Consider the following 15,931-nt stretch of genomic DNA (forward strand, 5'->3'; position numbering starts at 1 on the left):
ACAGCGTTCCACACCTGCGAGCCCACGGTGTTCACCTGCGGTAACGGCCGCTGCGTGCCGTACCACTACCGCTGCGACCACTACGACGACTGCGGCGACGGCAGCGACGAGACGGCGTGCCAGTTCAGGCCCTGCAGCGCCGACACCGAGTTTGCCTGCAACAACGGCCGCTGCGTCTCCCACGACTTCGTGTGCAACGGCGTCAACAACTGCTACGACAACGGCAGCTCGGACGAGCAGAACTGCCGTGGGTCCCTCTGTTTGTTGTTGTTGTTGTTGTTGTTGTTGCTGTTGTTCTGTTGTTGTTGATGTTTGTTGTTGTTGTTGTTTTTCTGTTAATGTTTGTTGTTGTGTGTGTTGTGGTTTTGTTGTTGTGTGTATTGTTGTGTTGTTGGTGTGTGTTTTGTTATTGTTGCGTATGTTGTAGTTTTATTTTTTCTTTTGTGTTTATTGTTGTTGAGCTAGTTTTGTTGTGTATTTTTGTTGTGTTCATTATGGTCGAGGTGGTTTCGTTGTGTGTATTTTTGTTGTTGTTGTGATGTGTGTTGTTGTTGTGTGTGTTTCTGTTGTTAGGCCATACAATCGTACAAAACAACACAAACCTGTGAGTAAACATGTTAGTCCTGTTAGTAACATGCTGTTCTGTGCTCTGGGTCCCCAGCCGATAGGACCTGTCCCCCTGACCACACCAAGTGTGAGACCACCAACATCTGCATCCCGCGCTCCTACCTGTGTGACGGAGACAACGACTGTGGGGACATGAGCGACGAGAGCACCACACACTGTAGTACGTCTCACACACACACAAACGCGCACACACACACACGCACGCGCGAGCGGACACACACACACCTGTTACACACTTGTCTCCGTAGCACAAGTGCCATTAATCCGTATTCCAGATCAAATATCTGTGAAAACAAGTCACCATAGCAGAAGCTTTTCAGTACTAAAACAATTAGGATACAACTTGAAAGAGTTTTTGAAACAGGATAAATAGTGTTAAGTCTTTCCACCCCAAACCTGCTTTGAGACTACTGCAGCCGTACCAAAGCAAAGTGACCTGACCTGTTCTCAATCCCTGCTTCTCACTCTCCCCCTCTCCTCCCCTCCCCTCCCTCCCTCCCTCCCACCTTCCTCCCCCCTCTCTCCTCCCTCCCTCTCCCCTCCCCTCCCCTCCCCCTCCCTCCCTCCCTCCCCCCCTCCCTCCCTCCCTCCCCTGCAGTTACGTCCACCTGCTCGGGGACTGAGTTCCGGTGTGAGGGCGGCCGCTGCATCCCGTCCCACTGGTACTGCGACGGGGGCAGAGACTGTGCAGACGGCTCTGATGAACCCTCCTCTTGCAGTGAGTGTCGCACGCCCCCGCTTTCTGTTTCTTTCTCTCTCTCTCTCTCTCTCTCTCTCTCTCTCTCTCTCTCTCTCTCTCTCTCTCTCTCTCTCTCTCTCTCTGTGTTGGTCTCTGTCTTTATGTCTCTCTCTCTCTCTCTCTCTCTCTCTCTCTCTCTCTCTCTCTCTCTCTCTGTGTTGGTCTCTGTCTTTATGTCTCTCTCTCTCTCTCTCTCTCTCTCTCTGTGTTGGTCTCTGTCTTTATGTCTCTCTCTGTTGGTCTCTGTCTTTATGTCTCTGTCTGTCTGTCTCTCTCTCTCTCTCTCTCTCTCTGTTGGTCTCTGTCTTTATGTCTCTGTCTGTCTGTCTCTCTCTCTCTCTCTCTCTCTCTCTCTCTCTCTCTCTCTCTCTCTCTCTCTCTGTTGGTCTCTGTCTTTATGTCTCTGTCTGTCTGTCTCTCTCTCTCTCTCTCTCTCTCTCTGTTGGTCTCTGTCTTTATGTCTCTGTCTGTCTGTCTCTCTCTCTCTCTCTCTCTCTCTCTCTCTCTCTCTCTCTCTCTGTTGGTCTCTGTCTTTATGTCTCTGTCTGTCTGTCTCTCTTTGTCATTGTCTCTCTCTCTGTGTGTCACTGATGATGATGATGATGATGATGATGGTGATGACAGTCCCTCTTTGTCCACCACTACCCCCCCCTCCCCCTTCTCTATTATCAGCTGTGGGGGTCTCTAAATGGGTGTGTGCGTCTGCATCTGTGCCCCACCCCACTTCTTTGGAGCAGCATGAGTGATGTCTTGTTGGGAGGGTGGGGTGTGTGGGGGTGGGGGGTTGGGAGGGGGGATGGGTGTAGGATGGGTGGGGGGGGTGGGTGTAGGATGGGGGGTCCGCCGGTGTAGCGGCTTTGTTGGTACGGTGGTCTGCCAGGCCTCCTATTGTCTGCCACATTCCTCCGTGGTGACACCCATCACAACCAGCCCTTAACCCCCCCCAGCCCAGACCCCCACTCCCTCACCCCCTCACCCTCAGACCCCCCAACCCCACCACCAAGCCCCCAGCTCATCTCTCCCCCCCCCCCCCCCCCCAGCCCCACCCCGAGTCTCCTCTCCTCCTCCTGTGCCAAACAGCCCCTCCCCCCTCCTCCTTTGTCCCCCCCCCGGGGTGAGTGAGGCTCGCTCCGCTCCCTTTGTCCCGTTCACCATGCAGGGGAATCTGGCGTTGCCATGACGATCCCTCAGGCCGGCCGGTGACGTAACCCGGGTCCGGGATGTCATTCAGGAAACTATCAAAACACTGAGGGGGGGGGGGGGGAAAGTATGTCACACTTGAAATCGTCCAACCCCAGGTCTCCGAAGGCCTGCTTTGCAGTCTGCAGATCTTACGTTATGGTCCCCGGGTCAGAGCCAGGGTGCGTGTTGTGCGTTGGTTTGATGACGTCATGTTGTACGTTGGTGTGATGACGTTGTGTTGTGCGTTGGTCTGATGACGTCACGTGTTGTGTGTTGGTCTGATGACGTCACGTGATGTGCGTTGGTCTGATGACGCCACGTGTTGTGTGTTGGTCTGATGACGTCACGTGATGTGCGTTGGTCTGATGACGTCACGTGATGTGCGTTGGTCTGATGACGTCATGTGTTGTGCGTTGGTCTGATGACCTCGTGTTGCGCGTCGGTCTGATGACCTCATGTTGCTCGTCGGTCTGATGACCTCATGTTGCTCGTCGGTCTGATGACGTCATGTTGTGCGTTGGTCTGATGACGTCATGTTGTGCGTTGGTCTGATGACGTCATGTTGTGCGTTGGTCTGATAACGTGTTCTCTCACATTTTCTGAGGGTCTGTTGTGCGTTGGTCTGATGGCGTCATGTGTTGCGCGTCGGTCTGATGACGTCATGTTGTGCGTTGGTCTGATGACACCGTGTTGTGTTTTGGTCTGATGACGTTGTGTTCTCTCACGTTGTGTGTGGGTCTGTTGTGCGTCGGTCTGATGACGTTGTGTTGTGCGTCGGTCTGATGACGTTGTGTTGTGCGTCGGTCTGATGACGTCGTGTTGTGCGTCGGTCTGATGACGTCGTGTTGTGCGTCGGTCTGATGACGTTGTGTTGTGCGTCGGTCTGATGACGTCGTGTTGTGCGTCGGTCTGATGACGTTGTGTTGTGCGTCGGTCTGATGACGTCGTGTTGTGCGTCGGTCTGATGAAGTTGTGTTGTGCGTCGGTCTGATGACGTCGTGTTGTGCGTCGGTCCGATGACGTCGTGTTGTGCGTCGGTCTGATGACGTCGTGTTGTGCGTCGGTCTGATGACGTCGTGTTGTGCGTCGGTCTGATGACGTTGTGTTGTGCGTCGGTCTGATGACGTCGTGTTGTGCGTTGGTCTGATGACGTCGTGTTGTGCGTCGGTGTGATGACGTTGTGTGTCCCCCTACAGCCACGCTGGTGCGGACCTGCAGCCCGGAGCAGTTCCGCTGTGACGACGGCCGCTGCATCGCCGCCTCCTGGGTCTGCGACGGAGACAACGACTGCGGGGACCTGAGCGACGAGGACCAGAGACACAACTGTGGTACGAGAGAGAGAGAGAGAGAGAGAGAGAGAGAGAGAGAGAGAGAGAGAGAGAGAGAGAGAGAGAGAGAGAGAGCATCTTTGGTTCCTGCAGAAGGTTCTCCACGCCGGCCTTGCAGCCAACATTCCTGATTTCTCCTGCATCACTCGGTGCTTTGTGGGGCCGGTGTGGAGTGCCCCCCACCCAGCGGCCCCCTCCCCCACCCACCTCCTGCCCCCCGGGACAGGGACCCAGAACCTTGCGTCATGACCCCCCATCGCCCCCCCCCCCCCCCCCCCCACAAGAAGAACACCCCGAAGCACTCTGTGGGGGTGGGGTCGGGGGGGGGGGGGGGGGCACACATAAGTCCATCTCTGTGGGCTGGAGCATCGTCAAAGAGAGGGACGTCCGAGTGGCAAACACACCCGTGATTCACATCCACCCCCCCCCCCCCCCCGTGCGTCCGCAGTGAACCGCAGCTGCACCCAGACGGAGTTCACCTGCGTGAACAACCGTCCGCCGCAGCGCACCTGCGTGCCGCGGGACTGGGTGTGCGACGGCGAGGCGGACTGCAGCGACGCGCTGGACGAGCACCAGAACTGCACGCGGCGCGACTGCGGCGAGGACGAGTTCGGCTGCACCAACGGCCTCTGCATCCGCAGCTCCTACAGGTCGGACAGGCCAGACCATAATATCCTCTGGTCCACAGAGCCATAAGAGAAGGCGTGCTTTAAGGCGAACACTTAGTGTAGAATTTCCGCCATTTTAAATGTACAAAAATATGAATTATATTACATTTTATACCCAGACTACTTTTTCTACTATTTGTGTTTGGCTACATGGATGACCCTTGCCTTGTTTTGAGAATTTCATTTTACAGAATAATGATGTTTTACTGCACGTACATATCCATTTAAATGTATATAAATATCCATTTAAATGTATATAAATACATATAAATACACACATAACACCTTGACTTTGACTGAAGATCCAAACCTTATTTCATGAGACACACCTTGAGTCAACGGCCGGTGTAACCATGGCGATATGCATCGTTGACACCAACGAACCGTCCCCATAAGACCCGTTACTCCCTCGGGGGGGGGGGGGTTCTCTGAGTCACATGACCCCGCGGTACGATGACCACCCCGCCTCCGTCTCCGTTCCGCAGGTGCGACCGGCGCAACGACTGCGGCGACGGCAGCGACGAGCGGGCCTGCGCCTACCAGCCCTGCCAGCAGGGCCAGTTCACCTGCCAGAACGGACGCTGCGTCGCCCACGACTTCCTGTGCGACGGCGACAACGACTGCGGCGACGCGTCGGACGAGCTGGAGCACCTGTGCCGCACGCCGGCGCCCACCTGCCCCCCCGGGCGCTTCGGCTGCGAGAACGGCCACTGCGTCCCCCTGAGCGCCGTGTGCGACCGCCGCGACGACTGCTCCGACAACAGCGACGAGAAGGGCTGCGGTGAGTGGTGGTGGTGGAGGAGGTGGAGGGGGTGGAGGAGGAGGAGGAGGTGGAGGTGATGGTGATGGTTGAGGTGGAGGTGGAGGTGGAGGTGGAGGTGATGGTGATGGTTGTGGTAGAGGTGGTGGTGAAGGAGGTGGTGGCGGAGGTGGAGGTGATGGTGATGGTTGTGGTAGAGGTGGAGGTGAAGGAGATGGAGGTGGTGGGAGTGGAGGTGGTGGTGGAGGCGGAGGCGGAGGTGATGGTAATGGTGATGGTAGAGGTGGAGGGGGTGGAAGTGGAGGTGGAGGGGGTGGAGGTGGAGGTGGTGGGAGTGGAGGCAGAGGTGGAGGGGGTGGAGGTGGTGGGAGTGGAGGTGGAGGTGATGGTGATGGTTGTGGTTGAGTTGGTGGTGAAGGAGGTGTAGGTGGTGGGAGTGGAGGTGGTGGAGGTGGTGGTGGAGGCGGAGGTGGAGGTGATGGTGATGGTTGTGGTAGAGGTGGTGCTGAAGGAGGTGGAGGGGTCGGAGGTGGTGGAGGGGGCGGGTGTGGTGCTAGAGGTGGTGTTGAAGGAGCTGGAGATGGTGGTGGTGTTGCCGGAGGGTGTGGTGGTGGTGGAGGTGGAGTTGGAGATGATGGTGCTGGAGGTGGAGGTGGTGGTTGTGGGGATAGATTCCTGGAAAGAGTGGGTCTTTATCAAGAGTATGTCTCTGTCTAGCCTCCCCTGACACCAGCTGAGTCTGGCTCTCTGTGATCGCCTGAGCACCATGCGCCCCCTAGAGGTTGGCGGGGGGAATGCAGGGAGTTTTGATATATTTAAATATAAATGGATCACTCTGTGGTACTTTGAGTTTTGAAAATATGTTGAGCTTATGTGTTGCATCTGTATCCGTTCTCAGACAAATCTGGGACCAATTCATGATTAAACATGAATAAGTTGGTGCTTCTCTTTTGAAGGGGCATTACATCCCTCATTGTTATGGTTCATATCTACAGCTGAAAGTCCTCATTTCCCTCCCCCCCCCCCTTTCCACAGGCGTCGACGAGTGCACCGACCCCGGCGTCCACCACTGCGACCACAACTGCACCGACACGCCCACCAGCTTCCTGTGCGCCTGCCGCCACGGCTACCGCCTCATGTCGGACCGCCGGTCGTGCGACGACGTGGACGAGTGCGCCGAGACGCCGGGCGTGTGCGGCCAGCGGTGCGAGAACACGCTGGGCGCCTACGTGTGCAAGTGCGCCCCGGGCTACCTGCGCGAGCCCGACGGCCGCACCTGCCGCCAGAACAGCGACGCCGCCCCTTACCTGGTCTTCAGCAACCGCTACTACCTGAGGAACCTGTCGACGGACGGGGGGGCCTACTCCCTGATCCTGCAGGGGCTGAGCAGCGCGGTGGCGCTGGACTACGACCGCGTGGAGCGCCGGCTGTACTGGGTGGACGTGAGCCGCAGGGTGATCGAGAGGATGCACTTTGACGGCAGCGGGCGCGAGGCGGTGGTCAGCGGGGTGGTGCACGGGGAGGGGCTGGCGGTGGACTGGGTGGGCCGGAAGCTGTACTGGCTGGACAGCGTGCTGGACTGCCTGCAGGTGTCGGAGCTGGACGGGCGCTTCGTGAAGCGGCTGGCGGAGCACTGCGTGGACGACAACAACACGTGGTGCTTCGAGAACCCGCGCGCCATCGCACTGCACCCCCGATACGGGTGAGTGGGGCGGGGGGGGGGGGGGGGGGGCGCCTGGAGGGTGTGATGGAGTGGAGAGGGGATGGGGGAGAGAGGTTGGATTAGGTTCAACTTAATTCAATTCAGGAAAGATTGGTAACATTCAGTCGAATTGAGCAGAAGTAGTATGAGGTGAATTTAAATGAAATTGATCAAATGCAATTTAACGTTTACATTTTGGGTGTTTTGCAGACGCTTTTATCCCAAAAGTACATTTGTCAGAAGAAAATGTTAATTTTATTTATTCAAATTGTATTCAGTAAATGTACCTACATTAGAGTTTATAGTGTTCCCTCGAGACACATGATCATTGGTTGTCCTCATGAAATTGTATCTATGTATCTGTGTATTATCTCTACTTTCTATATATATATATATATATATATTTTTTTTTTTGTATAGTTATCTAAGAGTGTATTGTTTATCTTATATTGTATATAATTTAATATTGTGTTGTGTTTCTTTCTGTAAGCTACTGGACAATCAATTTCCTTGAGGGAGTCATCCCAAAAGGATCAATAAAGCCTAATCTAATCTAATCTAATGTCTTATGTTTGTGTGTGTGTGCGCGTGTGTGCGCGTGTCAGCTACGTGTTCTGGACCGACTGGGGCAGAAAGGCGTTCATCGGTCGCGTGGGGATGGACGGCACGGACAAGGCGGCCGTCATCACCACTAAGATCGAGTGGCCCAACGGCCTGACCATCGACTACACCAACGACATGCTGTACTGGTCCGACGCTCACCTCAACTACATCGAGTGAGTCCCTCTCTCCGCCCCTGTAGTCAGGCCGAAACCTCTTAACCTCATCAGGGCAGCCATGACACTTCTCCCCCTCACTCTGCGTTCCTTCCTCCTTCCTTCCATTTAGCAGACGCTTTGATCCGAAGCGATGTACAATAAGAACATTTATCAGAGGGAATAGAAACAATAGATCGCTTTTGGTACAGTAAAGATGTTCATAGAACCAAGTGGCAAGCACTAACAATCGCTAGGCTAACCCATTACCCTTATACAACAGAGATAGGATAAGATGCTACCAGATGCTAAGTCCTATATTTAAGTGCCAGGATGTACAACATACAATAAGTGTGTAAGAGGGTTGTGGTGGGGGGTAGGGGTTTAAGGGGGGAAGCTATGCTATGAGTATGGGTGAACTCTGAACAAGTGAGCCCTGAGTCTTCCTTGATAGGAAGGGAGTATTTCCTTCGTTTTTGGAGGGTTAAGGTTCAGAGGAGGTCATAACATGTGCCCTGTGATGCCCTGTGTGATCTGATTATTAGTATTTATTTAATTATTTAAAGAATTAATGGATCCTCTGTGGTGTACTACGTTTTTAACATATATTTCTGCGAATGTGTTGCATTTTTTTAAATTGTAAGACAAATTTGTGTCTAACTAATAATTTAGCTGGAATAAGTTGGGTTCTAAATATAGTGAAAGCATATGGTGCTGCATGTGTTTAGCCCTGTGATTAAGGGCTCCACATACCAAATGGAGGTGACTAAAGCGCCTCAAACACCCCCCCGCCCCTCCAGGTACTCCGACCTGCAGGGCCGGCACCGCCACACGGTGTACGACGGCACCCTGCCCCACCCCTTCGCCCTGACGGTGTTCGAGGAGACGGTGTACTGGACGGACTGGAACACCCGCACGGTGGAGAAGGGCAACAAGTACGACGGCTCCGGGCGGCAGACGCTGGTCAACACCACCCACCGGCCCTTCGACATCCACGTGTGCCACCCCTACCGGCAGCCCATTGGTACGACCCGTCTCACGACTGTACGACAGTACGACAGTCTTAGTCACCTATTCTTTCACAGCGATTTTTCACCAGTGGATAGGCATGTTATTTCACTGCAGAGCAACTTATGACGACACAAACACAGACCATTTTTCCAGTACCTCAAGCATTTTTTGGTCTTTAGGTTTAGTGTGAGGTAATTCAGAGAGGCTTCTCCTTATTCGCACCAGGTCTTGACATGTCAGTAAACTAAACACAGTCTCTATGTATAGCGGCATCATCCCGTGCAAACTTCAGAGACAACCAGGAAAGAATTCCCCTTATCTGTTCAACACCAGCGGTAGTGAGATGCTTATCTGTTCAACACCAGCGGTAGTGAGATGCTTATCTGTTCAACACCAGCGGTAGTGAGATGCTTATCTGTTCAACACCAGCGGTAGTGAGATGCTTATCTGCTGCTCATATCCTGGTCCTTCCGGCCTCCTCCATCTCCCTGAAGTGTCTCTCTCTCCTGCCGGGCAATGGCTGCCTTGTTATTTGAGTGACGAGTGTGACACCCTGTCCCGTGCCCTCCTCTCTTTCACAGTGACCAATCCCTGCGCGGTAAACAACGGCGGCTGCTCGCACCTGTGTCTGATCGGCAGCGGGGGGCGGAGCCGCACCTGCGAGTGCCCGGACCACTTCCTGGCCATGCAGATAGGGGGCGTGGCCCGCTGTCTGCCCATGTGCAGCAGCACCCAGTACAGATGTGCTGACAACGAGCGGTGGGTTTTTACGCTGCTTCCTGTGGCGTTTACTGGCGCGGTAGTGCTAGGAGACCTGAAGTCTACTGGCAGAGCTCTCTCTGCGGAGGTCTCTCCGGGGGTTTTAAAGTGTGTTGTTGTGAGACACCAGTGCCATGGTTGTGTGGACAGTGTAGCACACACACTGAAAACGTTTGATTTAAATATATGTATTTTTATTTAGTCTTTGTTGCAGACTGAATGCACAATCGTGACCCACAAGTCTCATTGTGACACAAGCCCCAGAATGCCCTCTTTATCTTCGCTGTGTGTCTGTCAGGTGTATCCCATCTGGTGGAGGTGGGACTGTATCTCCTTGTGTATCTCTCAGGTGTATCCCATCTGGTGCAGGTGTGAATGTATCTGTGTGTGTCTCAGGTGTATCCCATCTGGTGCAGGTGTGACTGTATCTGTGTGTGTCTCAGGTGTGTCCCCATCTGCTGGAGGTGTGACTGTATCTCCTTGTGTATCTCTCAGGTGTATCCAATCTGGTTCAGGTGTGACTGTATCTGTGTGTGTCTCAGGTGTGTCCCATCTGGTAGAGCTGGGACTGTATCTCCTTGTGTATCTCTCAGGTGTATCCCATCTGGTGCAGGTGTGACTGTATCTGTGTGTGTCTCAGGTGTGTCCCCATCTGGTGCAGGTGTGACTGTATCTGTGTGTGTCTCAGGTGTGTCCCCATCTGGTGGCGGTGTGACGGCCAGAGGGACTGCAGGGACGGGTCAGACGAGCCGTCCACCTGCCCCGGCCGCCACTGCAGACTGGGGCAGTTCCAGTGCAGCGACGGGAACTGCACCAGCTCCCACTACCTGTGCAACACCAACCAGGACTGCCCCGACGGCTCTGATGAGGACCCCGTGTTGTGTGGTGGGTGACGGTTGGGATACAGTTGTTCTTTTGTTTTTAATCCAACCACAACCACAGCACCACACTCAACGTATGCAATTGGCTGCTTCTGATTGGTACAGATGAACGGCGATAGACGTCTATTGGCACGGCCTCTCTCAGAATAGAGATCACCTGGTACTAAATAGCAACTCTTTCAGAATGGGAAATTGGCTTGCCTAAGCATGTTCGTTCATCTATAACATAGAGATGAATATATATGAACATATATATTTACATACATATCAACGTATATATTGCCATTTATTTGATCATTTTTAACACCTGAATACAAACGCGAACATATATATAATTTTTTATAAGCAAACATATATATGGGCATTAATATGGACCTCCATGAATGCCCTCCCACCAGCCACCCACCAGTGCGAGGGCCACCAGTGGCAGTGCGGTAACAAGCGCTGCGTCCCGGAGGCGTGGCAGTGCGACGGCGAGGACGACTGCGGCGACGGGTCGGACGAGGAGCCCGCCCACTGCGCCAGCAGGACCTGCCGGCCCGGGCAGGTCAGGTGCCTCAACGGGCGCTGCGTCCCGCAGAGCTGGCGCTGCGACGCCGACGACGACTGCGGGGACAACTCGGACGAGCCGCTGGAGGAGTGCAGTAAGGACCGGGGGGCTGAGCACACACAGAGCACGTACAGAGCACACACACACACAGAGCATGTATAGAGCACGCACACGCACACACACACACACACACATACAGAGCACGTATAGAGCACACACACACACAGAGCATGTATAGAGCACACACACGCACACGCACACACACACACACACACATACAGAGCACGTATAGAGCACACACACACACACACACACACACACACACATACAGAGCACGTATAGAGCACACACACACACACACACACACACACACACACACACACACACACACACACACACACACACACACACACACGCATACAGAGCACGTATAGAGCACACACACACACACACACACACATACAGAGCACGTATAGAGCACACACACGCACGCACACACACACACACAGACACACACACATATAGAGCACGCACACACACACACAGAGAACACACACACACACACACACACACACACACACACACACAGAGAACACACACATACACACACGCACATATAGAGCACGTATAGAACACACACACACACACACACACACACAGAACACACACAGAGAACACACACACACACACACACACACACAGAGAACACACACACACACACACAGAGAACACACACACACACACACACACACACACACACACACAGAGAACACACACACACACAGTATAGAGACATACCCATCATCCACAGAGCGCTTTCACATTTACTCACACACACACACACACACACATTAAACATTGATAACGCAGTAACATCCCCTTTGAACCGCGACGTCCTCCTGTATTGACGTTGTGTCCCCCCCCCCCCCAGTGGGTCCCGCCTATCGCTGTGACAACCATACGGAGTTCGACTGCCGGACCAACTACCGCTGTGTGCCGCTGTGGGCCGTGTGCAACGGGCACGACGACTGCCGGGACGCCAGCGACGAGCAGGGCTGTGGTGAGCGCACACACACACACGCACACATGCACACACACTCACACACACTCACACACACGCACTAATGTACAGAGCACACACGCACATGCACACGCACAGCCACGCACAAATGTACAGAGCACACACACACACACACACACACACAGGCACAGAGCACAAACACACGCACACACATGTACAGAGCACACACACACACATAGCACACACACACACACACACACACACACACACATGTACATAGCACACACACACACACAGGTTCAGAGCACAAACACACGCACACACAGGTACAGAGCACACACACACATGTACAGAGCACACACACACACGTGTGTGTGTGTGTGTGTGTGTGTGTGGTTCTGTGGCTGGATCCCGAGGGCGGCGGGTCAGGTGATCGTTTACGGGTTGGTTCTGGGTTCCATCGCTAAGGTTCTGCAGTGTTCCTGCAGGTCTTGAGCAGGACGGGTCTGAGCTGAGCGCCTAGAACAACCGCCCCTCAGAGCGCCGCAGTTCAGCCTCAGCTCGCACTACCTCGAACAGACACACAGAACGTCGCTGAGATGGACCAGCCGCCATCTGCTGAGGCCAACCACCTAACGACACCCAACTGATTAACCAATTATCCAATTAACTCTCGCAGAGAACACAACGGGAAACCGACTAAAACGCAGGACAAAGGGATGATCTGAAAGGGTTTCAAAGAAAACATGTTGAACCAAACAAAACACAAAAAAAACATTTATCTACATGCAATCTTTTTTAATCAAATTAAAAGTTAAATGAAAAGCTAAATGACTCTTGATTTGGAACTATCAAACTATCACACACTGGACGGGTCAGACTTAAAAACATGGGAACCTCAGCCTATATCTCCGTGCTGTGTCTCGAGCTGACCTGAGTGAAGGGTCATTATCTCCCCCCATTCTCCTCCTCACGGGGGGGTTACGGTGTCGGTCAGGGAGGTGCCCTCATTACCCCTCCCCCGCTGCACTCTCCCTGGGAGCTCTGCAGATTTATGGGCTGTCCGGGTGCATGGGTCACTGTGTGTGTGTGTGTGTGTGTGTGTGTGTGTGTGTGTGTGTGTGTGTGTGTGTGTGTGTACCATGTTTATCCAGACAAAAAAAATCGGAAATCAAACACGTCACGTACACACACACACACACACACACACACACACACACACACACACACACACACACACACACACACACACACACACACACACACACACACCCCAACTCGTCCTCCCCCAAGTCTTATCAGCTCCATCAGACTCCGCTCTGTACAGGAGGGGAGATGGGAGCTGGTCTGGTTGTTTCAGAATGTAGCCGCGGGGCCAGATGGGCCGCTAGTTCTATCTCTCTTCCCCTCTCCTCTCCTCTCCTCTCCTCTCCCCTCTTACCCTCTCCTCTCTAACCCTCTCTTCTCTCTCCTCTCCTCTCCTCTCTTACCCTCTCCTCTTCTTTTCTCTCTCCTCCTCACGCACACAGCACTGGTGGGTGGAGACGGCTCTCCTCTCCTCTCTGCCCCTCTCCTCTTCTCCTCCTCTCGTCCCCTCTCCTCTCCTCCTCACGACCCCGGCATCGGGTGGTGGAGACAGCTCTCCTCTCCTCTCCTCTCTGCCCCTCTCCTCTTCTCCTCCTCTCGTCCCCTCTCCTCTCCTCCTCCTCACGACCCCGGCATCGGGTGGTGGAGACAGCTCTCCTCTCCTCTCGTCTCATCCCCTCTCCTCCCCTCCTCACACTTCCACTCCCTCACTTCAACCTCATCCCCGCTCAGCGGTCTTATCCCATGGAGTCACACCACTTGTTTGGCCATCCATCAGAGACATGCCGGGGTGTCTCTCACTCTCCCTCCTTCTCCTTCTCCTCCTCCTCTACCTTTTCCTTCCACTCCTCCGCCTCTTCCTCCTCCTCCTCCTCCTCCTCCTCCTCCTCCCTCTTCATCTCCTCCTGTGAGATGACTAAATGTTTGAATGAGAAGAGGAGAAACAGGTTCACTTCAGATTACGTTTACATGTGTAATGTCTGCTGTATTCAACTTTGTAATCAGATTGATACTTCATTCTAAAATGCCTCCCTATAAAAATGTTTTACTGCTTTAACCCTTAAATACAAGAACATTTGAAACGATGCAGTTATTGATGATGTGGTAATGGTATCTTACCGATTTCAATTCAGTGATAATACAGTTCATTCTGCAAATACAGCTCCTCAGACCAGCCATGGCATCCTTTCATGCTAACTGTCCTTTTTCTCTTTCTCTCTTTCTCTCTCTCTTTCTCTCCCTCTCCCTCTCTCGGTCTCCCTGTCTCTGTCTCTGTCTCTCTCCAGACGAGATGACCTGTGACCCTCTCGGAGACTTCCGCTGTGACAACCACCAGTGCTTGCCTCTCCGGTGGAGGTGTGACGGAGCCGATGACTGCGGGGACAACTCGGACGAGCATGGCTGCAGTGAGTCTGAAGCCCTCCATCCCGCATAATCCTACCTGGTTCCTGAGAACCACAAACTAGTTGCACATCGTCGGTGCTGGAATATTTTCCTTTTGTATATAAGTCAGTTCTCTCCTTTAACCTGCTTTCCAGTCCGTCTTCAACGTCCAGAAATGCAAAAAAAATCTTTAAACTCATAACTAGAAGAACCATATGCAGCCCCCTCGAACAAACAAGGAAACGGTGGTAACATCCGACTTCTTCGGTCAGCGTTTGGTTCCCGTCCTGTGCGACGCAAAGTGACTCACTGACCTTGGTTCTCTACAGGAATGACCCTTCTTTAGCCTGTGAGATTAAAGTCTGAATTTAGCCATTATTCTCTGAATACTGACTTCAAACTCAGTGGCCCTAATCCTGTTCCGTAGTTTTCCTCTTGCGGTCAGGCAGAATGATTCACTGTGAGATCTCAGCCCCGGCCCCCCCCCCCTTAGATGAATGAGCTGCTCTGATGTGCAGGAGAAGAGGCCGGCTATCGCCTGGTCCGATAGCATTAGAGAGAGCCATCAGCCGTTCGCGGCGGTGCGAGCCGGTGACGGGCGGTGTTATCAGGAGCCGGGCCTCCGTCCTCGGGGGAGTCTGGGGGGGGGGGGGAGGGAGGGGAGGGGGGGGTCACCCCGCTGCCCTCCAGGAGAGCTTAAACCCGTCTGAGGGCCCCGGGACTAAATCACAGCGCTGCTCCGTCGGGAACGAACGCTGACGCCGTTGCCGTGGTTACGGCCTCGGGGCCTGCCAAGATACCGCGGGGCCAATAAATTGCCATCTGTGTGTGTGTGTGTGTGTGTGTGCGCTGAGGATGATGTCATTTTAAAGCTGTAAACCTCCGTTCTAGTGAGGCTACGTATTGTCAATAGCACGGTTGCGTAGGTACTCGACATCAATAAATAAATACTGGATTTTTTTCCAGCCCTATAGATAGTTTTTTACCGGATATGTTTACAAAAGTCTTGCCGATGTTTTTACCTGTCATATTTTCAAAGGTTTTGCCCCAAATTTAACCTCCCTCCCTAACTCTTACTCCAAACAAAAAAAGTAAACTAACGTGAGCTTCTTCTTCTTCTTCTTCTTCTTCTTCTTCTTCTTCTTCTTCTCCTCCTCCTCCTCCTCCTCCTCCTCCTCCTCCTCCTCCCGTGTTTCCCGCGCCCAGCCCCGCGCGTGTGCACTGAGAGCGAGTTCCGTTGTGATAATCTGCACTGCATTCCCAACCGCTGGGTCTGCGACCATGACAACGACTGCGAGGACAACTCGGATGAAAGGGACTGCGGTGAGTGTTGGCTCTCTGTGTGTCGCCCCCCCCCCCCCCCCCGGGGGTCTGGCCCCGTGTCAGCTACTCCAAGGCCTCGCTGAGCCAAGAAGTAACCAACAACATAACACTACTACAATACTATGAGTGTAAACAACTGAACTGAACTGAACTGCT

At 53.5% G+C, this 15,931-nt stretch overlaps 1 protein-coding gene across 1 annotated transcript in view; it reads left to right on the plus strand.

Moving 5' to 3' along the window:
• Nucleotides 1–15,931, plus strand: part of lrp2a (low density lipoprotein receptor-related protein 2a) — a 68,053-nt gene that overhangs the window by 39,439 nt on the left and 12,683 nt on the right. The window contains 15 exon segments of the mRNA XM_060039467.1: nt 5–247; nt 662–787; nt 1,226–1,345; nt 3,745–3,876; nt 4,325–4,526; nt 5,030–5,325; nt 6,340–7,006; nt 7,612–7,782; nt 8,562–8,785; nt 9,354–9,531; nt 10,220–10,416; nt 10,811–11,056; nt 11,894–12,022; nt 14,356–14,475; nt 15,659–15,775. Of these exon segments, the coding sequence (XP_059895450.1) occupies nt 5–247; nt 662–787; nt 1,226–1,345; nt 3,745–3,876; nt 4,325–4,526; nt 5,030–5,325; nt 6,340–7,006; nt 7,612–7,782; nt 8,562–8,785; nt 9,354–9,531; nt 10,220–10,416; nt 10,811–11,056; nt 11,894–12,022; nt 14,356–14,475; nt 15,659–15,775 (3,168 nt within the window).

This window comes from Gadus macrocephalus, chromosome 20 (assembly GCF_031168955.1).
Source record: "Gadus macrocephalus chromosome 20, ASM3116895v1".
Taxonomy (NCBI): domain Eukaryota; kingdom Metazoa; phylum Chordata; class Actinopteri; order Gadiformes; family Gadidae; genus Gadus; species Gadus macrocephalus.